Source organism: Ceratotherium simum, chromosome 15 (assembly GCF_057802395.1).
Source record: "Ceratotherium simum simum isolate JZ-2026a chromosome 15, ASM5780239v1, whole genome shotgun sequence".
In the NCBI taxonomy this organism is placed as follows: domain Eukaryota; kingdom Metazoa; phylum Chordata; class Mammalia; order Perissodactyla; family Rhinocerotidae; genus Ceratotherium; species Ceratotherium simum.
In genome coordinates, this window is record NC_141914.1 from 6,032,082 (window position 1) to 6,058,591 (window position 26,510).

The 26,510-nt window shown below is 34.6% G+C and overlaps 1 protein-coding gene across 5 annotated transcripts in view; it reads right to left on the reverse strand.

Moving 5' to 3' along the window:
* The window catches only part of SENP7 (SUMO specific peptidase 7), a 137,096-nt gene that overhangs the window by 9,123 nt on the left and 101,463 nt on the right, over nt 1-26,510 (reverse strand). For all 5 annotated transcript variants that reach the window (XM_014794980.2, XM_014794979.2, XM_014794978.2 and 2 more), the window contains 6 exons: nt 24,050-24,083; nt 18,898-19,077; nt 17,424-17,689; nt 15,647-15,780; nt 7,578-7,694; nt 4,011-4,133 (listed from right to left, as the gene is read on the reverse strand). In XM_014794980.2, coding sequence (XP_014650466.1) covers nt 4,011-4,133; nt 7,578-7,694; nt 15,647-15,780; nt 17,424-17,689; nt 18,898-19,077; nt 24,050-24,083 — 854 coding nt within the window. The remainder of the gene's footprint in view (nt 1-4,010; nt 4,134-7,577; nt 7,695-15,646; nt 15,781-17,423; nt 17,690-18,897; nt 19,078-24,049; nt 24,084-26,510) is intronic.

The following is a 26,510-nucleotide window of genomic DNA, read 5'->3' on the forward strand; positions in this document are numbered from 1 at the left end:
GGCACATATTCTTAGATTTTTAAAGATGAAACTCAACTCTCTTCATTTCATATATATGGAAACTATAGGACAATGAGTTAAGTATATCCACCATTTATCCATCTTTCATTTTATTTCTTCAACAAATATTTACTATGTTCCTACGAACAAACAATGAAAACCACCCACAATGCCATAAAGGAATTTACAAAATAAGGGAGGCAGAAAAAACACTACAACAAATAACTAAAATGTAAGTGTCATAAGAGACACAAAGGAATTCTATAATAGCATCTAGGAAAGCCACCTAGAAAAGTGTGTGGACACACAAACACCTCACCAGGGAGGTTAAGGTAGGAAGATATCAAACCAAGTTTGGATGTCAAAAAAAGTTGTAGAAAAGGGATGGCATTTAACAGTGGCATAAATGAGGTGGTATGTGACTTCTGGCTCAGTCCCTGAAGAACCTCTTTTTATGCAGGGAATTACACAAATCATTAACTTCTTATATATTTATATACCAAGAAATACAGGAAACAGACATCTTTGCCCCATCCCTGTTCATCTGAGCATCTAACCAAACTCACATTAGGAGTAAGATGGGATCCAGAATGGGCTAAAAGATGTGGAAGGAATTAGACACTACGTAAGAAGATTAACTTCGTAAATAACCAGGAGTCATATGTTTACTAAATTTTCTTACTTCACAATGACCCAACCATTACAATGATTATAAACAATTATTTTCAACTAGTGCACAGTCTATTAATTTGTTTTCCATTTGGAAATCTTAAGGATAGACAGCTGGTTTTCTTTTGTTTTGTTATGTTGATGTTTGGCAGATTTCCTGATTATGCTAACCTTATTTGATTGGGAATATATTAGACATAGGATGGGGCAAGGAGGATAGAAGAGATTATGGGGGCCACAATATCATCTCTTACTCTCAGTTCCTAACTGTGTAGAAAATCCACAATTAAATGTCTAACAGTTCTTTCCCCATCCGATGATATACATGATTATTATCTTTTATTTTGATTTCCTAGTATGTTCCATGCACTGAGCAAAAGGCACTGGGTAGGGTAGAATAGAAAATAAGACAGATGAAGTCCCTGACCTCATGAAGCTTATACTTTAGGATAAGAACAGAAAATGAACAAGCAAACAAATAAATGATTAGAAATCATGTTGTGAAACAAATTTTAAAAGTCCCAGGAGAAGAAATTTCAGTCAAAAAATCAGAGTTTTCCAGTGACTGTGAAGCTGGTGAGATCCTGGCCAGGCCGAGGACATGGGATCTCATTGTCCTCCCAGCCCTTCAACCCTCCCCTGAAGCCTCTTAATAAAATGGTTTGATCTCAAAAAGACTTTTAAAAAAGAAAGAAAATAGGAAATAACTTAGCATATTTGAAAATGAAAGGAGACGGACTGAGCTGAAGTACGGTAAGTGAGGGGAGAGAATGTTGTGAAACAAGTTTAGGAAGAGGGACAGAAGCCAGATCTTGCAGAACCTCATAAACCATCATAATGAGTTTGTGTATCACTTAGTCTGCAATTTCCTAACACCAGCAGTTTGGGCCTCCTGTCGGGGGTTTATTGGCCATTAAGGTTTATAACCCTCGCCACTTTGTTTCTGTGTTATCTTGGTTTTTTTTACTCATTTGTAGGGATTCTTTGTGTGAATACTAATTATATACATATGAGGCCAAGCATTAGTATGAGTATTAGTGTGTGTGTGTACGCATACATATATATGTGTGTGTATATATGTGTGTGTGTGTGTGTATATATAACATACTACATATACTATATATAGTAGATATATAAGACACTATATAGTATATATCTACTATATATAGTAAACACTTCATACTATATATATACTATATACTATACTATATATAATATATATACAAGATATATATAGTATCTTATATATATATAGTGTGTGTCTGTATATATATAGTATATAGTATCTTATATATATATATAGTGTGTGTGTATATATATATAGTATATAGTATCTTATATCTATATCTTACCCTTGAATATGCCACTCATGTAACTGTTTTGTATTACTTTTATATATGATCAGACATAGAATATATAATTTTAAAAAAATTTTTTTAATTTAAAAAAAATTTTAAAATACAGCAGACTCTACTTACTTTCATTTTCTCAATTTCTAGGTGGTATGCCAAATTCATAATCTCTACATTGGTTAGTAATTTTAAAATAAAATGTGGGATTAAATGCATGGTACCAACCGTCAATTTCTATATCAATAAAATAGAACAGGAGGGCATCAAAAATGTTAAATATCAAATTTATTGAATAAATCTTCCCCTTCCATATATCCCGCTCCACTAACCCTGATTATCAAGAATATTTTCAAATTTCAATTTTCTCCTTAATTGATCCTGGCAGGCCTTGTCCATCAGCACAAGTTCCAAATCTATAAAGACACTCAAAATATAGATGACCACACATCCCAGTTTGTCTAGGACAGCCCCACTACACACACGTTGCCAAGAGGTAACTATTAATAGAGCCTCCTTTTATTCTCTCAAGTGTCCCAATTTAGACCATAAATTACATAGTCACAACACTATAAACAACAGAAAGAGCTTGAACTTTGAAATCAGAAAGCTATATCCAACTTCAGATAACTTAGCTAACTACTTTAAGCTTCAATTAATAAAGACAATGGCACTAATCTCACAAGATTATTGTAGAATCAAACAAAATAACTTTATGTTCACTGTCTTGGTTCCAAGCAGGCCCTCAATAAATGTTAACCCTCTCCCTATTCCTACCCTCTTTTTCCAAAAATACAACAAATTCAAACAGTTTACCCATTTAGTCATCTTCTTACTTGCTTATTATTCCTATTATTTTAAAGGGATGAAATAAACTCTCACAGCCATTTTTTAAAGGCAGGCCAGTACAACAAAAACATCTCTAGACTAGAGGGTAAAAGACAAAGGCTTAAGTACCAACCAGTTCTGTCACTTGCCACAGCCTGCCAATCTTCACTGGCCTGCTTCCTCACCTGAAAACTTGGGGTATAACATACATGCCCTGCATATCTAAAAGCACTGTCATGAGAGGAAATAATATACAAAAATATACCTTATCAATTTTAAAGTGGTAGATGTATGTTTACACTAACTTTTTTAAAAATAAAAACTCTTAATTTTATCATGGGTCTACCATATAGCCTATCATACGAATTGTTGGGGTGGGGAGAGGGGTGAAGTGGCTCCATGCTACAACCACCCATCCAAGTACTGCTGTCTAAGAAATAAAAATAACTCCCTCCTCCTTTTGCATATCCCTATCCACTGCTCCATAGGTTTTAGCATTAATCAAAAAATATTTGGACAGAAATTCAGCTAAACTGCGTGAATAAATATGGTATTTTGTATAATGTTACATCAGTTTAAGTAGTATGTTAGTGAGGGTCTGACCAGGAAAACAAAAACCACACTACATATTTAAGACAGATAAAATGTAATGCAGAGAACTGGCTACAGTGGTGATAGAAAAAGTGTGAAGCCAAAAAAGAGAGCAGTGAGGCAACCAGAGATTAGCACAGCAGGAAATGGCTATTCCCCTACACGGAAGGGCCAAGGGAAGAAGCAGGACCTCCTACAGAAACTGGAGCTCTAGCAGGTCTGTCCAGTGAGAGATGGACCCATACGGGAAACACAGCCACTGCCAGAATCACTGCCCAAGGCATGGAGGGTAAGGAAGAAATAACCTGGCTTCTCCCTTCCACGCCCTCCAACCTCCAGTGTCCCCCACAGAAGACGCGACTGGAAATGCAGCCTGCGAGAGTCAGCCTCCCTGTGATAGCGAACAGAACAGCAGAAAGGTGAGAAATGCCTCTGAGAGCCAACAGGCCCAGGACCTGCACAAGCAGTAATATTGCTCACTCTAGGGAATACCATAAGAAGTTATTTCACTAAGAGCATCAAAATAGTGTTCTTTTCCTCTTAAAACTTAAGTACATTGGAAGACTGACTTACGAAAGACTTGGATTATCTTCTGTTAAATTATTTTCCTTTCTCGTCAAGCATTTATAGAAAAAGCTACTAAAAATGTGACTTCGTTCAACAAGTTCATCCGATGCCTTTTCCAATATAAGATACCTATAAAGTAGCAACACCACAAAATTAAGTTATTTTTAGATTTTTACCTGGTCTTCCCCCAATTCTCTTACGTGTTCTAGAAATCTTCATTTTTACATCCAATTAGATTCAAAGTAATCTTGCAATCTGCTCTGATTTCAGCTTTTTTTATTCTTTAGTTACATCACCTTCCATCAAGATCATTTAAAACAGAAATTGCCCACTTATTTATTCATTTATTAACAAATATGTATCAAATTCCTAACATGTGCCAAGCAGCATATTTACACCAGAGACACAAAAGGAGAGGGGGCAAAAAAAGTACCTGCCCCCATAGAGCTTACAATCCAAAGAAAAGAGGGTAGTCCAAAGAAAAGAGGGTAGAAGGAAATACTAATCAAATAATCACACAATCAAACATAAAACTCAAACTATGACACTCCAAAATAAATCTATGAAAATTTTAATAACTCTGAGACATGACTAATCTCTAAATCCTTAGTCCATTTCTATACTAAAACAACTCTTCAACATAAGCTTGTAATTCAATCATTTAGTGATTAAACCCTTTATAATTAAAGAACTCTGCTATTCTTAATAGTTCTTGCAAGTTCAAAAACGACCTTGTAATTGATTTTTTAAATAAAAAAGCATAAAAGACAAACACAACTTGAAATTTTTCTTATGTGGTTAAGGGGAGAGTATACTACGTGGAAGGAGACATAAAGGATGCTTCTGGTGTGCTGGAAGCGTTCTTCATCTTGATCTGAATGATGATGACATGGGTGCATACATATGTGAACATTCATTAGGTGTACACTTAAGATTTATGCACTTTACTACTTGAAAGTTATTCATCAATTTAAAAAATAAATAGAAAGTAGTTTAAAAAATAAAGTTAGAATCTCCTCTGAAAAGAAGTCAATGAGAAAGAGATACAGGCAGTTCACTGAAAAGGAAGTATAGAAAAATGCTATTAGAACTGAATTAGAAATAAAATTTGATTAGTTAACTGCAATAAAACGTATCAAAATTAACACCTAAGATGATTCAATTCATCTCACAAAATATAAATTTGACACTATTATATGGATACAAAAATAAGATGTAAGATGCTTAACTTTTAGAAGGAGAATGATCATAATGCTGCCAAATAACTTTAAAATAAGGCAAAATATTATAAGTGCCATAAAAGAGATGCAAATGAAGTATTATGAAAGTTAATAATATTTGTTTAGAAGATCAGGAAGTTTTAGGAAGGTACTACTTGAGAGAAACCTTGGAAGAGGAATAAAATTTCAACAGGTTGAGCTGAAGAGGAGAGTATTCCAGAAGGCAGGAATAACAGGGCATTAAGGCAGAAAAGGGCATAAAGATAGGCTTTGCCTAGTAAACTGTTTGTAATTCAATTTTGATGGACATGTAGTATGTGTAGGGTCATTAGTGGATGGCTGAAAAGACAGATTAGCGTCATATTATCACGACTCTCAGATGCCAGACTGTGTCTGAATTCATTTTGACAGGTAATAAGAAATTACTAAAAGTTTCTAATGGGAATTGCATTCAAAGATTAGTTTAAGAAGAATAATGGTGGTAATAACATACTTAATGGCTAGGAAAACAGAGACAAAGGATACAAGGTGACTAATTAAAAAGAGAATAACAATTTAGGTAAGGTAAGGAGTACTAGAAAGATCATGATGACAGAAGAAAGAGAATAAATAAATTTGAGAAATAGAATATACTAAAATTGGCCACTGAGTAGAAAGGGAAGGGAGGGTTAAGAGTCAATGATAATGGATACTTCTACTCCCAGCCAAGATGGAATAACAGGAACCAGATTTACCCTCCTGCTTGAAACAAGCAAAAAACAGGACAAAATATATGAAACAATAGTTTTCAAAACACTAGACATCCGGCAACAAAGAACACTGATGCTTGAGAAATGGGAAACACACAAGGTAAGCTCTACTAATGCCCCAGCCTACTGCCTTGATGGCATCCAGACTGCAGCACAGGAAGGAGTAACCCAGGTGGAGCCTGGCAGACTCCCCAAGTTGAGGAGACGCTGAGAGCTGGGAGAAACCAAGCAGCCCGAGTTCACAGATCAGAATACCGGAAAGAAAAGAGCTGTCTAGAGACAGAACTCCAGACATCTGCAGAGAGTCCTCCTCAAGCATTTAGCAGAACATTGATCAGTGCACATATGTAAGGAAAATACTCAAGGAAAGAACTACCTGAAAAGATTAGAGGGAATGGTACACAGCACCACACAGGCTGTGGAAATAGTGCCTCTTCCTACCAGGCAGGCTGTAAAACCTCATAATTCATGAGGCATTGGGTAGAATACTCACAGGGTCTTTCCTCAGTAGTGGGGATTAATTTGTTGATTTCACCTAACAAATCTTAAAAAAAGCAAGACCCTTAAAAGTATTAAACTTTTCCAAATAATCCAACTGTGTTCCAGAACAAAATTCAAGAATATTTATAGGAATACAAAAATACCCAGCACCCAATAAAAAAATCACTAGACATGCAAAGAAGCAAAAAAAATAAGAATTTTATAATGAAGGGAAAATCAGTCAATGCAAACCTACCCGACCCAGAAGTGACATAGATGTTAGAATAAGTAGAAAAGGACATTAAAACAGTCATTATAACTGTATTCCCAATGTTCAAAAAGTTAAACAGAGACATGGAAGATATAAAAAAGACCCAAATCAAACTTATAGAGATTAAATCTACAATGTCTGAGATGAAGAGTAAATGATAATCTGAGATTTTGAGCCAGAGTGACTAGAATAAGGATAGCATTATCAGTAAAACAACAGGGCTTAGGCAAGATGACAACAAATTTGGTTTGGGAGGGGTCAGTGAAATGATCAGTAGAAGATATCTCAAATAAGTGTTGGAAATGTAGGTCTAGGGATATGGTACACAATGAGAGCTAGAAACAAATTATCTTTGCCCATGAAAGTTCATACAACTTCTGTATCTATTCCTTAAGTGTGGCCATAAAAAACTTGAAAGTAATTTTTTAACAGAATAGCGATATGGATTTTTTAAATGACAATTAACTCTTATAGTGCTTAAAGATACAAGAGATAACTACACGAAGTTGCTTCTTCTCTACTCCCAAAGTGATCTATAATTACGTAAGTACTTCCTTCACCATAATAATACCATAGCCAAAGAAGTATAAATCAAAAAAAAATAAACAAAAACTAAAAGAAACAAAAAACCAGTAACTCTTCTGAAGTATATAGTATCAATAGGAAGTAAAGGAATGAAACTGAATTAGTCAACTCTAGAAAACCTTGGTAGGCAAAAGTTTTTCAACTTTCAAATCTTGGCAGGTTACTTTTAGCTAGAGTTAAAATACTTCAGAGATAAAGACATTTACTTTGAGATTCACATAAAAACCTGTTAAAAAAAAATGAGAAGATCGTTTATCCTTGTACTTACTTAAGGTAAAAATCAATGATTACATCATTAAGAAACTCTCCTTCTTCTAAGCACTCCAGATCTTCATTAGTTACTCCTAATCCCCCTTTAGTAGGTGGTGGAGGATATACAATCAACCTTAAAAAGTAAAAATAAAGTTAAAATATATATTGGTACTGAAAAGTCTGTTATCAAAGAGATTTATTATATGGAACAATATAAGGCAGTAGCATTCAATAACTAAAATGTGTAGGGTAAAAACATTTGAGAATCTTGTGAGTGAGCTCTCATTCGTAAGAGCAGAGTGAGCTCTTCCCTTACACTCTCCCCCCTAAGAAACAACAAAAAGGACATTCACATACCAACGGAAGACATTCATACAACACAAAAGACGTCTGAAAGACCCAAGCAGCCATACGTCTGAAGGTGGAGGTGCTGGACACCCCCGGAGGAAGTGGAAGGAGGTAAGGGGATCTCTTCTCCCTCCCGCAAAGGCAGTGACCCAGGGCAAAGGACCACATGTGGCTCTGAGGGGAGAGGGGCGGCCCCAGCAGGAACACCTTTGCTCTACAAGTTCCTCCACAGCCCATGGGAAAGCCCCACACAGAGGTGGCTAAGCTACTGCGCAGGAGTCTTCATCAAGCCAGCACCTCGGGAGAGCAGATAGCGAAGGCAGAGCGAGAAGCCCCCAAGATCGCATATAAAAGAAAGTGCCCCTTCCCCCCACCAGCACTCCAGCTCAGCTGGTTGGCCAGAGCACCGTGAATACAATAGAAAAGCAGCAGCTCTGAGCAAGAGAGCCGGGGATCACAGCAGGCTCAGAATACACAGCTCTTGACGCCAACCCAGTGGCAGCAGGCAGAATCTGCAACCAGATAACTATGCGGAGGCACAAATCCACATCATAAAACAGTATGATGAGATATATTAATACTCCAGACCAGAAAGAAAATGACAAGCACCCAGGAATGAATCATGAAGGCACAGAAATTTATAATCTAAATGACATAAAATTCAAAATAGCTATCATAAAAAAGCTCAATGAGTTACAAGAAAATACAGATAGTTCAATGAAATCAGGAACAAAATTAATGAACAGAGGGAATTCTTCACAAAACAGACTGAAACTATAAAGAAAAACCAATCAGAAATGTTGGAGATGAAAAACACAATGGATGAGATAAAGAAAAATCTGGACTCCCTGATAACAGAGTTGATTTTACAGAGGAGAGAATCAGCAGTCTGGAGGACAGAAATATAGAAATGCTTCAGATGGAGGAGAGAGAACTAAGACTAAAAAGAAATGAAGAAATTCTCAGAGAAATATTCAACTCAACTAGGAAATGCAACATAAGGATTATGGGTATTCCAGAGGGAAAAGAGAAGGATTTCAAAGAAATAACAGCCGAGAACTTCCAAAACCTGGGGAAGGAGCTGTAAATACAAGTGAAAGAAACTAATAGAACTCCAAATTATATCAATGTAAAAAGACCTTCTCCAAGGCATATAGTAGTAAAGCTGGCAAAAGTCAATGACAAAGAAAAAATATTAAGGTAAGCAAGGCAGAAGAAAATAACCTAGAAAGGAACCCCTTTCAGGCTGTCAGTGGATTTCTCAGCAGAAACCTTACAGGCTAGGAGAGAGTGGAATGACATATTCAAAATTCTGAAGAACAAAAACTTTCAGCCAAGAACACTCTATCCAGTGAAAACAACCTTCAGATACGATGGAGAAATAAAAACTTTCTCAGATAAACAAAAGATAAGGCAGTTCATCACCACAAGACCCCTCAGTACAAGAGATGCTCAAGAAGGCCCTCATACCTGAAAAAAAAAGAAAGGGGTTACAAAGCCTTCTGCAAGGAGAAAAATAGTAGACCAAATCAGAAAATTGCAGTTCTCTATCAGAACAGGTTATGAAACAATTATAATATTAAAGATAAAGGGAAGGAAAACATCAAAAATAAATATAATCTCATCAGTTTAACCACAAACTCACAACATAAGATGGAATAAGTTGTGACAACAATAACTTAGAAGAGGAAAAGGAAAGGGATGGAATCAGCTTAGTCTAAGGAAATAAGAGGCTATCAGAAAATGGACTATCTCATCTATGAGATTTTTTATACAAACTTCATGGTAACCACTAAACAAAAAATCAGAACAGAGACACAAATGATAAATAAAGAGAAAACTAAGAAAATCATCACAGAGAACTACCAAACTGAATTGGTAGTCCAAAATACACAGGACGAGAAACAAGGGAAATGCAGAAAACCAGAAAACGAGTGACAAAATGGCAGCATTAAGCCCTCATATATCAATAATCACTCTAAATGTAAATGGATTGCATTCTTCAATCAAAAAACACAGAGTGGCAACACTGATTAAAACACAAGACCCAACAATATGCCGCCTCCAGGAAACATATCTCAGCTCTAAAGACAAACACAGGCTCAGACTGAAGGGATGGAAGACGATACTCCAAGCTAATGGCAAACAAAAGACAGCAAGTGTTGCCATACGTATATCACACAAAGTAGACTTCAAGAAAAAAAAGGTAATAAGAGACAAAGAAGGGCAGTACATAATGATAAAAGGGACCCTCCACCAAGAAGACAATTACACTTATAAATATATATGCACCCAACACAGGAGCAGCAAAGTACATAATGCAACTATTAGCAAACCTAAAAGGAAATATTAACAACAACATAACAATAGTAGAGGATCTTAATAACCCACTTACATTAATGGATAGATCATACAGACAGAGAGTCAACAAGGAAACAGTAGCCTTAAATGAAATACTAAACAAGATGGACTAAATAGAAATATATATAGAACACTCCATCCAGAAACAGCAGAATACACATTCTTCTCAAGTGCACGTGGAACATTCTCAAGGATAGACCATATGTTGGGAAACAAGGAAAGCCTCTATAAATTTAAAAAGATTGAAATCATAACAAGCATCTTTTCCAACCATAATGCTATGAAATTAGAAATCCACTACAAGAAAAAAGTGGGGAATGTGACAAAGATGTGGAGTCTAAACAACATGCTACTCAACAACAAATGGATCACTGAAGAAATTAAAGGAGAAATCAAAAAATATCTGGAGACAAATGAAAATGAAAATACACCATACCGGGCCGGCCCTGTGGCTTAGCGGTTAAGTGCATGCGCTCCGTTGCTGGCGGCCCAGGGTTCGGATCCCGGGCGCACACTGACGCACCACTTTTCCAGCCATGCTGAGGCCACGTCCCACATACAGCAACTAGAATGATGTGCAGCTATGACATACAACTATCTACTGGGGCTTTGGGGGAAAAAATAAATAAAATTATAAAAAAAAAAAAAAGAAAATATACCATACCAACTCATAGGAGATCCAGCAAAAGCGGTCCTAAGAGAGAAATTCATAACAATACAGCCCCACCTTAACAAACATGAAAAATCTCAAATAATAAATCTTAAACTACACCTAACGGAATTAGAAAAAGAAGAACAAACAAAGCCAAAAGTCAACAGAAGGAAGGAAATAATAAAAATTAGAGCAGAAATAAATGAAATTGAAACAATAAAAAAACAGTAGAAAGAATCAATGAAACAAAGAGCTGGTTCTTTGAGAAGATAAACAAAATTGACAAACTCTTAGCCAGGTTCACTAAGAAAAAAAGAGAGAAGGCTGAAATAAATAAAATTAGAAATGAAAGAGGAGAAATTAAAATGGATACCACAGAAATACAAAGGATTATAAGAGAATACTATGAAAAACTATATGCCAACAAATTGTACAATCTAGAAGAAATTGATAAATTCTTAGACTCACACAACCTCCCAAAACTGAATCAAGAAGAAATAGAGAATCTGAATAGACCAATCACAAGTAAAGAGATTGAAACAGTAATCAAAAACCTCCCAAAAAATAAAAGTCCAGGACCAGACAGCTTCTCTGGTGAATTTTACCAAACATTCAAAGAAGACTTAATACCTATCCTTCTCAAACTATTCCAAAAAATAGAGGAAGATGAAACACTTCCTAACATATTCTATGAGGCCAACATCACCCCGTTACCAAAGCCAGACAAGGACAACACAAAGAAGGAAAATCACAGGTCAATATTGTGGATAAACATAAATGCAAAAATTCTCAACAAAATATTGGCAAACTGAATACAGCAATATATTAATAAGACCATACACCATGATCAAGTGGGATTTATACCAGGGACACAGGGATGGTTCAACATCCACAAATCAATCAACGTGATACACTACATTAACAAAAGGAGGAATAAAAACCACATGACCATCTCAATAGACACAGAGAAAGCATTTGACAAGATCCAACATCCATTTATGATAAAAACTATCAATAAAATGGGTATAGAAGGAAAGTACCTCAACATAACAAAGGCCATATATGACAAACCCACAGCCATATCATACTCAATGGCGAAAAACTGAAACCCAATCCTCTGAGAACAGGAACAAGACAAGGGTGCCCACTTTCAGCACTCTTACTCAACACAGTACTGGAGGTTTTGGCCAGAGCAATTAGGCAAGAAAAAGGAATAAAAGAAATCCAAATAGGCAACGAAGAAGTGAAACTCTGGCTGTTTGTGGACGACATGATTTTATATATAGAAAAACCTAAAGAATCCATTGGAAAACTATTAGAAATAATCAACAACTACAGCAAAGTTGGAGGGTACAAAATCAACTTACAAAAAAATCAGTTGCATTTCTATATTCTAATAACAAACTAACAGAAAGAGAACTCAAGAATACAATCCCATTTACAATTGTAACAAAAAGAATAAAATATCTAGGAATAAATTTAACCAAGGAGGTGAAAGACCTATACAATGAAAACTATAAGACATTATTGAAAGAAATCGATGATGACATAAAGAAATGCAAAGATACTCCATGTACATGCATTGGAAGAATAAACATAGTTAAAATGTCTATATTACCTAAAGCAATCTACAGATTCAATGCAATCCCAATCAGAATCCCAATGACATTCTTCATGGAAATAGAACAAAGAATACTAAAATTCATATGGGGCAACAAAAGACCCCAAATAGCTAAAGCAATCCTGAGAGAAAAGAACAAAGCTGGAGGCATCAGAATCCCTGACTTCAAAATATACTACAAAGTGATACTACTCAAAACAGCATGGTACTGCTACAAAAACAGACACACAGATCAACAGAACAGAATTCAAAGCCCAGGAATAAAACCACACATCTATGGACAGCTAATCTTTGACAAAGGAGCTAAGAACATACAATGGAGAAACAAAAATCTCTTCAATAAATGGTGCTGGGAAAACTGGACAGCCACACAAAACAGAATGAAAGTAGACCATTATCTTTCACCATACACAAAAATTAACTCAAAAAGGATTAAAGACTTGAAGGTAAGACCTGAAACCATAAAACTCCTCAAGAAAATATAGGCAGTACACTCTTTGACATCGGTCTTAGAAGGATCTTTTCGAATACCAGTCTACTCAGACAAGGGAAACAAAAGAAAAAATAAACAAATGGGACTTCGCCAGACTACAGAGCTTCTGTAAGCCAAAAGAAACCAGGAACAAAATGAAAAGACAACCCACCAACTGGGAGACAATATTTGCAAATCATATATTCGACAAGGGGTTAATCTCCATAATATATAACGAACTCATACAACTCAATAACAAAAAACAAACAACCTGATCAAAAAATGGGCAGAGATATGAACAGACATTTTTCCAAAGAAGATGTACGGATCACCAATAGGCACATGAAAAGATGTTCAACATCACTAATCATCAGGGAAATGCAAATCAAAACTACACTAATATATCACCTTACACCTGTTAGAATGGCTATAATCACCAAGACAAAAAATAACATGTGCTGGAGAAGATGTGGAGAAAGGGGAACTCTCATTCACTGCTGATGGGAATGCAAACTGGTGCAGCCACTACAGAAAACAGTATGGAGATTTCTCAAAAAATTAAAAATAGAAATACCATGTGACCCAGCTATCCCACTACTGGGTATTTGTCCAAAGAATTTGAAATCAACAATTCAAAGAGACTTATGCACCCCTATGTTCACTGCAGCCTTATTCACTATAGCCAAGAAGTGGAAGCAACCCAAATGCCCATTGACTGATGATTGGATAAAGAAGTTGTGGTATATATATGTACAACGGAATACTGCTCAGCCATATAAAAAGACAAAAATCATCCCATTTTCAACAACATGGATGGGCCCTGAGGGTATTATGTTAAGCGAAATAAGCCAGACAGAGAAAGACAAACAGTGTATGATTTCATGCATATGTGGAAGATAAACTAACACATAGACAAAGAGAATAGTAGTTAGTGGTTACCAGAAGGGAAAGGGGTTGGGGGTGGGCGCAAGGGGTGAACGGACACATTTATACAGTGACAGACAAATAATAACGTACAACTGAAATTCACAATGTTATAAACTATTATGACCTCAATAAAATTAAAAAAAAATGTTTGACAGGATACATGCAATTATATATTCCTTCCTTTATTTTCACACAAGCTACTAATAGTACTCTCATTGAGTATCTTTTCACTTCCAATCCTTCCCACGTGGGCTGGTCTCAATATTTGTCTAATCAATATATATCAGTTATAATAGCATTGACGATGTCTCTCTTCTGCACAATTTTTAACTTTCAACAAACTGATGTAATAAACCATACAAGATTTTTCTATGCTTCACTTTCCTATTCGAAGTTTGAATCCCTAAGACTAGTTTCTTTTCATATAGTAGAGCCAGCAGTCAAAAACTATGCTCTACTACTAGTAGCTAGTCTACACCAACAGCTGGGCAATAAAGAAATAACATGGGAACTTAGAAGGCAAGTTTCCCATAACAAAGCGCTTACAATGTAAAATTTAAGAGAACATAAAGGAAATGAATAATTAGAACACAACCAGAAGAAGTAGAAAACAGATGACAATTAATTAGGCATCTTTCTTTTAGCAGTCTCTCTTAAAGCCCAGAAATAAGAGCAATTGTGAATTCCTGGCTATAATCTTGGAATAGACAGGGTGGTACTTGCTGCACAAAAGTAGTCAATAATAAAGGTATAATATATACTTCTTGAACCAGAAAGATTTGAGAAGATAAGAGTCATCTGCACTTGATTTAATCTTGGTAACCATGGTACCTAAATCAAATAAGAACATGTGAAAATTTTAAATGCTAATATGATAGTTACTATTTTATTGGCCATTTTCCTATCCTCTGCTTTCATTTGCTTTTTTTTTTAAACAGAGAAAAGGAATCACATAGAGGAATAGAAATCATCCTCAAATGCACAAACTATTCTGCCTTGCCACCAGGAGAAGACATATAAGAGATGAAATATGAACAAAGAAGCAACTTCTGAAAGGGAAGTTCTGATAAACTCCAAAGTACCTTAAATTGAAGCACACTTTAGTAAGCAATTTCACTTTTCCTATCATATAGTCAAATAGGGAATATATAATCTTAAAAACCATTACATTGCTATTCAAATATTTTCAATAAATGCTTTAATCTTACCAAATTTGACATTTGGGCTGCCATTTCTGTCTGACTGACACAAAACTAAATGAAAGGACACTGACTGTTTTCTTAATAAGATTTTAACTTTCTCATAAATAAAAAATAATTACTTCTATTATTAACTGTCAGAGTTAAAGTAAAACTCAAAACATTTAAAAAGGTAACTACTGGGGCCGGCCCTGTGGCTTGGCGGTTAAGCGCTCGCGCTCCGCTGCTGGCGGCCCGGGGTTCGGATCCCAGGCGCGCACAGACACATCGCTTCTCCGGCCATGCTGAGGCCGCGTCCCACATACAGCAACTAGAAGGATGTGCAGCTGTGACATACAACTATCTACTGGGGCTTTGGGGGGATAAAATAAATAAAATAAAATCTTTAAAAATAAAAATAAAAAAATAAAATAAAATAAAAAGGTAAACTACTTAAAATCAGCAACATGAATGAAAACTACTAATGTGCCCACCTATTACAAACAGGATATGACAGGGTACATACTTCTGAACAGGTCCAGTGTGCCTGACCTCTCGCCATTCTTCATCTGGATTAGACGTAATAGAAAGTGAGTAGCAACCACTACTTTGCTTCTGCAGGAAGGTGTAAGTAGGCTTGGCTGTATCTATCTTTGAAGGCTGACAGGAAATGGCAAAGAAAAAGGTCTTCTTATTGATACATAAATACATTATCAACTCTCAAAGGACAAAGTCAAAACCTAGACTTGCAAGAGAAAATGTGACTAAAAGAAATCCACATCCATGAGTTATATCTATACCTTTAGAATTTCTACAAAGATATAACCAAATCAAAATAATACTTTTGATCAAAAGATACTGTACATACAATGGTAAAAGTTTAACTGTTATTTACAGATCTAGGTTTTATAACTAAAGAAGAATTTAAAAACTATGCAGTTCAAAATGAAAAAAAGAGGTGATAAAGAGTAGGAAAAAATAAAATTTACAACAGAGACTGAAAAGAGTTTATAATAACATATATTGATATTCTATCATTAAATGGGAAAGTATGATACAAATCTGTATATACGATATAATTACCATGCAAAGTTTTTACATTATGCATAAAGAAAGGTAGTGGTGAAGTCTTACACCTCATCTTCCACTAATGTGGCTTTCTGTAGGCCTTTATGTAAATAACAGATTAGCCCCAGACCAAACCTGTGCGCACGTGTCATAGCAAACTTAATAAACACTTTTCTTTCTAGAAGTATGTGGCAGAGATATACAAGGTACATGTATATTACCAATCTCCTATAAAAATAAACATAGCATTTTCAAACTTATATTAATTGCTTCAAGATAACTTTAGACTTACAGAAGAGTTGCAAAAAACAAACAAGCCTCTCCCAGATTCCCCTAATATTAACATCTTATATAATCATAGTACAATTATCAACACTAAGAAATTAACCTTGGTATAATAATATAAACTAAACTACAGACTTTAGTCTGATTTCACTAGTTTTTCCACTAATTATCTTTTTTCTGTTTCAGCATCCTACAATTTCTCAGTCTTTCCTTGTCTTTCATGATCTTGATATTTTTTAAGAGTATTGGTTAGTTATTTTGTAATGGGGTTTGTCTGATTTTTCTCATGATTAAATTGAGGTTATACAATATTGGGAAGAAAACCACAGAAGAGATGCACCCTTCTCGGTGCGTGATGTGACAGGTACATTATTTCGCTATGTCTTACTACTGATGATGTTAACTTTGATCACTTGGGTTAAGACAACGTCTGCCAGCTTTCTCCACTGTAAAGTTACTCCTTTTCTTTTTGTAATTAATAAATATTTTGGGCAAGTGACTTCAAGATTATGCACATTAGTGTGTTTCTCCTTTTCACCTATTAAATTTAGCATCTCTCGCTGGACTCTGCCTGCAACAATAATAACTCTGGTTTTTCTAGTGGTGGTTTTATTTCTCTAATTCCTTATACAATTATTACTTGGAATATTTTTCTAAGAAAGAATTATGCCTTATCCACCATTTATTATTTATTTATTAATTAACTAAGTTATTTCTTTGTATCAATATAGATGCATGGATATTATTTTATTCTTTGGTAATAATCACATGCTATCATTATTGATTCTGTTGATCAAACTGTCCAAGCTTTGGCATTGGGAGTTGTTTCAGGTCGGCTCCTGTGCCCTTTTGACAAAACAAGGCATTTTGATATCAGCCTAATTTCAATGGAAAAATTTTTACCAAACCTCCTCCCTCTCCCTCACCAATTATATTAATCATATGCTAACCTGAGATATTGGTTTCATCTTCATTTCTTCAGCAGCAGCAGCAGCAGGGAAAGAACAAGTTGAAGCACAGTAATAATGAATAAAAGAACTTTCTTTTGAAGAGAGGTTCTGAAATAAAGGAAGTGCCTGAACCCAAGACAACGGATAAGAAAGCTCTAATTCTCCATTGGTTGTACTTATTTCTGTCATAATATCTTTCAACTTCAATTCTTCTCTTTGTGAAATAGGATTGTGTAGCTCAAGGAAAATGAATTCACTGGATTTTGCTATAAAAGAAAAAAGAAACCAATTTTTATCAGTAGCATTATTTTTCAAGGGAATTATAATTAAAACAATTTAATTATTAATAACAGTAAGGTTGGTATACAACCCAACAAAGTATTTTGTATGTTAGTTAATAACCCAGGGAAATTAAATTCCAAACTAGGCCATTAGTAACCTAGAACCAAAACTCACAATTTTTAGAATCCTACTGCACTAGAATGGAAACTCCACAATGGTACCGACTGCTGTATCTCCAGTACCTGGCATTTACTAGGTACTAGTAAACACTTGTTCATGAACGTATGAATGATCACTAAGCAATTAATTATTTTTCTCTAGCCTTCTCCATATATCAAATCTATCAATTAAAAAAGTATTCCAATCAAACATTTTCTTCAAAACCATTTTCTTTCATCAATCATTTCAATAGCGGTCTCAAATGACATTCTCTCCCTTGATGATGATTATAAATGGCTCATTCATTATATTTCCCCAACTTCTCTACTATTTAATCATGAATTTTCCCAACTAATTGGAATTAATTAGAACAGCCGAGTAACTAATTTTAAAGGTATAAAATTTAGTTCACTACTTAACTTTAACTACTTTAACCTTTAATGTACAAGGGAGTAGAGGGAAAAAGAGAGAGAGATCAAAGAGGTAAGAAAGAACTTCTAAACCAGACTCCTTTAGGAGTTGGAAACTAAACAAAGTTGGGAAATATCTCGAGATGCATATGTATATATATGTGTTATGGGAGCACACAGAAAAGTATTCAACCCAGTCTTAGAGCAATGATATATGAGTAAACAGAGTTTTCCTCTGTAGAAACTAAGGAAAATGCGAAGGTAAAGACTTCTGTATTTTACTTAATTTCGCCACTGATTAGCCTTGTCACAGTTCATTATGAAATAAGGGAAAGAAACTCCTAAGAAAGGTAGCCAAGGATGGCAACTGACTAAAAGATAACGTGTTCCTTTTATTTTAGAAGATAATTTCACTTAGCTCAGTAAAATTATCAAGAGAAATCATGAAATAAAAAAATAATTTACCTTACATAAAATTAAGGAACAAAATTATTGTTAATTCAATGAACTTAATTTCAATTCAATGAAATAATTACATTCTATTAAATTATTTTAGAATAAAACTACTTTACTTATAGGACTTCTCAGGTTACCCTGAAATTTAGAAATCATTCCATACTCACATTGCTGACTTAATATAGAGTTTTCTAATTGGGTGTGAATCTCATGAAGATAATTTGAAGAGACCCAGAGGAAAAGGATAGCATGACTCCTTTTACTGTGACCATCATCCTTACTTTTCCATAACCCAAACCTCTTTAAATGTGTGGTATCCACTAGTAATGAAACCTCATTCAGAGACACTGAAAGAAATAAAAGATAACAAATTAATAAATTAATCTATTTAGGAATACAACACTTATGTACCAAATGACTCTTCTTTAATACACTATATCTTTCAAAAAGAATTATATGCAAAGTTTTTAAAAAATATTATTTCCAGTGCAGTTCACTAAACTTAGCTAAAATTCCCCAAACAATACTATTAGAATAAAAGAGAGAACATTACAATTAGAAAGGGCCAAATAATTATAAAATGATAATTAAACGAAGGAATTTAGCCACAAGGTCCATCCATGTTGTCACAAATGGCAGGACCTCCTTCTTTCACATAGCTGAATAATATTCCATTGTGTATGTGTATATATATACACCACATCTTTAGCCATCCATCTGTCAACAGACACTTAGGCTGTTTCCATATCTTGACTATTGTGAATAATGCCTCAATGAACATGGGGGTGCAGATACCTCTTTAAGATCCTGTTTTCATTTCCTTTGGACATATACCCAGAAGTAGGATTACTGGATCATATGGTAGTTCTATTTTTAATTTTTTGAGGAACTGCTATACTATTTTCCATAATGGCTGCACCAATTTTCATTCCTACCAACAGTGCACAAGGTTCCCTTTTCTCCACATCCTCACCAATACTTGCTATCTCTTGTCTTTTTGATGATAGCCAATCTAACAGGTGTGAGGTGCTATCTCATTGTGGTTTTGATTTGCATTTCTGTGATGATTAGTGATGTTGAGCACATTTTCATGTGCTTATTGGCCATTTGTATGTCTTCTTTGGAAAAATGTCTATTCAGCTCATCTGCTCATTTTTTAATCAAATCGTTTGGTTTCTGCTATTGAGTTATATGAATTCTTGATATATTTTGGATATTAACCCCTTATGAGATATATTATTTGCAAATATTTTCTCCCATTCTCTAGGCTGCCTTTTCACTTTGTTGACGGTTTCCTTTGCTGTGCAGAAACTTTTTAATTTGATGTTGTTCCACTTGTTTGTTTTTGCTTTTGTCTTTGCTTTCGGTGGCATCTCCAAAAAAATCACCACCAGGACCGATGTCAAGGAGCTTACTGCCTGTGTTTTCTTCTAGGAGTTTTATGGTTTCAGGTCTTACATATAAGTCTTTAATCCATTTTGAGTTGATTTTTGTGTACAGTAGAGACAGGGGTCCAGTTTCATTCTCTTTCACATGCTGTCCAACTTTCCCAGCACTGTTTTTCGAAGAGACTATCTTTTCCCCATTGTATATTATTGGCTCCTCTGCCGAAAATTAATTGACCATATATGTATGGGTTTATTTCTGGGCTCTCTATTCTGTTCCATTGATCTATGTGTCTGTTTTCATGCCCATACCACACTGTTTTGATGACTAAAGCTTTGTAATATAGTTTGAAATCAGGAAGTGTAATGCCTCCAGGTATGTTCTTCTCAGGATTGCTTTGGCTATTCCGGGTCTTCTGTTGTTCCATACAAATTTTAGGCTGTTTTTTCCATTTCTGTGAAAAACGCCATTGGAATTTTGACAGGGATTACATCGAATCTGTAGACTGCTTTGGGTAGTATGGACATTTTAAAAATATTAATTCTTCAAATCGATAAGCACTGTAACTCTCCCATTCTGAAAACTGTCAGTGCAACTGGCAGCAAAGACAGATTAAATTAAAAGCAAAGAGAAATGAGGTCCTTCAGAAAACTTTCTCAGCATTTCTCCCTCATGCAGCTCACAGCCCCAAACAGTTGATACTATTTCTGTGAAATCCAGAGAGCTACTATGAATCCAAGTGTTCCAACCTTTTAGTATGGAAGCTAAATTGTCCCTAGGAAGACCGCTTTTAAAAGTTTCCCTTAAAAAAAAAAAAGGGATTTAATGTCACCATAAGAACAAGTTACCTTATTAGCACACTGTCCCCCAATATCTGGTTTATTCTGTTACAGGGCTATATGTGGCAGACACTGAAAGTGAGAGTTGCCCATCACTTTTCCTACCCACTGTTAGAGATGTTAGTAACAGAATCCTAATTTCACTTAGGAAGCAAGATATCCAGCTTTTAAAAACTCTATTTCCTAGCTTCCTTTGCAAATAGATGTGGGGTCACATGACTAAAAAATTTAAGTAGAAGGGGTTAGGTGGCATACACATCCGAGAAGGCACCTTAAAAGGGCAAGAGATAGGTGATATGTGCCCTTCTTACCATTTTCCCCTCCTCCTATTTTCTACCTAGAACACTAACATGATGGCTGGAGTATGAGCAGCCATATGAACCATGAGACAAACTTGAGGATGAAAGTCTTGTGTCAGGGATGACAGAATAGAGAAATAAAAGAGCCTGGGCCCCTGATGACCAAAGAAAGACCATATCAGCCTTGTTAGGCCTACCTCTGGATTTCTTCTATGTGAAGAAAAAATACACTATTTTCTTTAAGCCACAGCCAAACATAATTAATATCCAACATAAATCTGGATAAATCAATTTTTCCCTCAGCTGCTGTAGAAAAGGAATAACCATTTAGACCCCTAGGTTTCCCATCTACAAAAATCTTTTATCTGCATGCCTTATTTTTAAAAGATTTTGGTATATGGGAATTTAGGATAGACAGGATTTGGGGAAGAAAACTTAGTGTTTTCCTCTTCCATTATAAAATGGTAAACCCATTACCACTGACAAGAGTATTGTTCCACAATTTTTAATTAAAATCATCTTTTAAAAATCATTTGGGATCAAAAACTTATAAAAGAAAGCAATATTTGAAACAAAGTAAAAATATTGACTGTGAAAACCTAAAATATCATTTTTGAGGTCTGTAGCACAAGAATGAGAGGTAGCTCTGTTACACAGGTCTTTAGCTATAGATTATAGTTAGATGTAACAGGACTACATCAAACTAAAAAGCTTCTGCACAGCAAAGGAAACCACCAATAAAACGAAAAGACAATGGACTGAATGGAAGGAAATATTTGCAAATCATATATCTGATAAGAGGTTAATACCCAAAACATATGAAGAACTTATACAACTCAATAGAAAAAAAAGTCTGATTAAAAAAATGGGCAGAGGAACTGAACAGACATTTTTCCAAAGAAAGCATACAGATAGCCAACAGTTACATGAAAAGGTGCTAACCATCACTAATCATCACAAAAATGCAAATCCAAATCACGATGAATATCACCTCACACCTGTTAGATTGGCTGTTACCAAAAAGACAAGAAATAACACGTGTCGGCATGGATGCAGAGAAAAGGGAAACTTGTGGACTGTTGGTGGGAATGAAAATTGGTGCAGCCACTATGGAAAATAGTATAGAGGTTCTTCGAAAAATCAAAAATAGAACTACCATATGATCCAGCAATTCCACTTTTGGGTATTTATCCAAAGAAACAACAACACTAATTCAAAAAAATATATGCACCCCCATGTTCATTGCAGCATTATTCACAATAGCCAAGATATGGAAACAACCTAACTGTTCATCAATGGATGAATGGATGTAGTCTATATACACAATGGAATGTTATTAAGCCATAAAAAAGAATGAAATCTTGCCATCTGCAACAACATGGATAGACCTTGAGGGCATTATGCTAAGTGAAATGAGAAAGACAAATACTGTATGATATCATTTATATGTGAAATCTAAAAAGAAAAAAACCAAGCTCACAGATAAAGAGATCAGATTGGTGGTGGCCAGAGGCAGGGGGCGGGATGAGCAAAATGGGCGAAGGGGGTCAAAAGATACAAACTTCCAGTCATAAAATAAGTCATGAGGATGTAATGTACAGCATGGTGACTATAGTTAGTAATACTGTACTGCATATTTGACAGTTAAGAGACTAGATCTTAAAAGTCCTCATTACAAGAAAAAAAAATTTTAGTAATTATGTATGGGGATGGGTATTAACTAGACTTATTGTGGTGATCATTTCACAATATATAAAATTATTGAATCATGATGTGGCACACCTGAAATACAATGTTATATGTGAATTATACCTCAATTTAAAAAAAATAATTTGAGAGGTAGCTCTGTTACATAGGTCTTTAACTTTAGATTATAGCACTATCTTTTATGAAATTATTATTTCTTTTTAAATCACAGGTCTTTGTTTCTTCATTTCCTAATTAAGAATATCAATATATTTATTCTGTGCCTTATACATTCTTACTATTTATAGCAGCTTCCTAATTACTAGATTCATTATCGTAACATATAGTTGTGGATTCTGTACATGGGTATCTGGGGAGTCTAATTAAAGTTACTTTGGTCACATCTTCAGTCTTGGAACAGAAGCTTCCTCTTTCCTAGTTCATTTCTGAAATGCTTTTTGTGTATATTTTTATTCCTCATTCTTTTCATAATTCATTCTCTAAAGAGACTATTCTCTATTGTCTATTATTTGTTTTCTTCGTGTCATTATTTATTCTGAAAAGTTTTTAGTTGGGGAGAGAATAAGAAAATGGTCTGAGTGTCTACAAGTTGCAGGTACATTTTCCAATATCCTTTGCCTTACACAGGTAAGAAATGGTATAAAAAAAACTCTCAACCCTTATAGAAAACCATTTTACATGTTTGTGTGCAACATTAAAAATTTTCCTTATGCTTCTTTCCTTATAGTTCCTATTTTTATCCACTTTTATATACCAAAAATCTTGTTATCAAAACTTTATTTCTGTTAATCCCAAGAAATTACCATGAGTCCCTTAATATTGGTTGACTTGAAGTCATTAAAACAATAGTATACTATTGTTTTATAGTATACATTAAAAAAATAGTATACTATTTTCAATCTTATAAAACATTTTAACTCCTTTTGAAGTTGCTAAAAAAAGTGTTAAGTTGAAACACATTAACCTTAGTTTTACTTAAATTCTACACTGGAAAAAATCATTGAAGAAAGATTTCAGAATTTTTGCTGACCAATTAGTTTATACTCAAAATTACAGTGAAAAGAGGTCATAAGAGAATGACAGCTTACCTTGAAACGGGATCTTAACATACTTTGTTGTGAACTAAAAGAAAAATTAAAAATTAAAAAAATGAGTTACCACTCAAAATGTTACTATTCAAAATTTCCAAATTTTTTTTCTTTCTCAAACCACAAGTACATATTCAAAGTCTACACTAAAAGTGCTCAAGCCTTTTTATCAATAAACCAAGAAAATGTTTCACTGTAAAGACTTAGTTTTATGGAGGTTTAAGGACTCTGCACAAGTAATTTAATTCTCAATGTGCTTATTTATAAAAACCAGTAAGACTTTATTTAATGTATTTTTCAAAAATGTTTCCTGTATATTTAAAAAAGAAATCAGACAAAGTCCAGAAGAAACTGCCAAGAAACCTCACAAGGTGTCAGTGACTGGGAAATAAACCACAAAACAGTTTGATTCTTGGCTTTGCTGACATTCCTAGCATTCATCCTTCTCTGCTCCATGTTACAAACCCCCTCCTGACCAACGACTCAGCAAGGTTCTTGCTCCTTATGCTCCTTCTGGCAAGGACACTAATTTTCTCTAGGTACCTTTTGTATATATCTGACCTCCTTAAGCGCTGCTTTTAAAAACTCCCAAGAGTTGCGGAGCACCTAAATCTTACATGTACCATCTAAAACAGGCTTGTGCTCTGAAGTTTGCCTCTCCATTAATGCCAAATTAATTCATGCCTATTTATTTATTCTTTGATTAGGCTTCTCTTTCAACGAATACATTTATGAAACTGATGACCAAATCAGGGGTACAGTCTGTGAGCACAAAACAAAATCGAAAATGGTCTTTGTACATGCGTACCTAGATTAACTAACAACAGAGTTCCAAATAAGGAGCAAACAAGGTTCAATGAAACCACAGGTTTACTGTGACTCCATTCTTTTGCCAATTTAAAAATTATTTCACATTGTAGTTTCATAAATATACTCATATTTCATAGCATAAGTCAGCTACTAAAGCAAAATTTGAGCAAAAGAGCATATGAGTTAAAAGCTGAGCTTGGGGTTCAAATCCTGCCTCTATTATATCTACCACTTACACAAATAGTAACCAGGTAAACTTAGGTCACCTACTGAACCTCTCTCAGCTTTACATAAGATCCTTAACCAACAGGAGCTATTATCATTAGACACCAGCATCTGATTAAGTATGTTATCTAGTTTAATTTAGTCAAATACACCTTATTCTTCTGTCACTTTCACACGACTGCTACATATATACATATTTGGTGTATATTTTCCCTTGCCAAATTCTTTCTAACATGTTTCACTGGGACTTTAACCTCATAAAATATATAGCAAATGTAACTAACTAGTTATGAAAATGAATATAAGGAGTGTTTGCTTTTGAGATTTTATACTTATTACTACAAAATTTTGAACTAGAAGTAGTGTATCTATATCCTTGGACTCTACTTTCTACGTTACTCTCTCATTCTCCCACCATAAGTATTGTTGTGCTATCAAACCTTTCAGCTTGGCAAGGATCTGATACTCATTTACACCTTTGTTTGGTGACTAAGCCAATGTGAAACCTCTCCCAAAGGCAAAGCCCATTCCCAGCAAAAACATAATCTCCAGTTAAGAAAATGAGAAAGATGTTTTTGTGGCAGTAAGGTAAACCAGTTCTCTGAAATCAGACGGCATCTATTTAAACTTAAGAATAAAGCTGAATGTAAGAGCTCTTTTATAACTTCTTACAACAACCAGTACAGTTCTCTGAACATAATATGTACTTAATAAATATTTTTCCTATCAGCAAAATTGGATCTACAAAATGAAATGTTCACATCCATTGCAGCTTTCTCTATGCTAAAAAAAATTATAACTTGTCTCCAACTATAAGAAAATGGCTCTAATTTATGTAATAGTTTCTCACTATAGCTATTTTTCTAGTTCAGTTAAATTGTGACTATTATGAGAATGAGAACAATATCTCCAGTGTCCACAACAATACATAGTAGACACTCACTGAACATCTGGAAAACGACTGAGTTTAATTCTCTAATATATTTACTTCCTCCAAAAAGTTCTTTAATTGCTAGCATCAAGAACCGTGTCTGAAAAAGAATATATTTTAAAAGCCTTTTGAAAAACTTGAAAGTTTTAAGACGTTTACCCTTCTCTAATTTTTGTTATTCATTTTTTTTAATTTTTAAAATTGTGTATGTTCCTTTTATCATAACTGTTTTAATTTTTCAGAATTCCTCTCAGCCTTTCTTCACATGCATATATTTTACCTGCATATATTTACTCTGATTTACTACACCACTTTCCTATAATTAGACATTTAAGTTTTTTATTTTAATTATGAGTGTTCCAACAAAGATGAGACAAATTTTTAAGACCTACTTTATGACATTTATTGAGTATTTACAGGCCCCTACTATTTGTAATAACAAAATAGTGGGACAACTGAAATGTCAAACAGTCAGGAATTAAGAACAATCCAAAT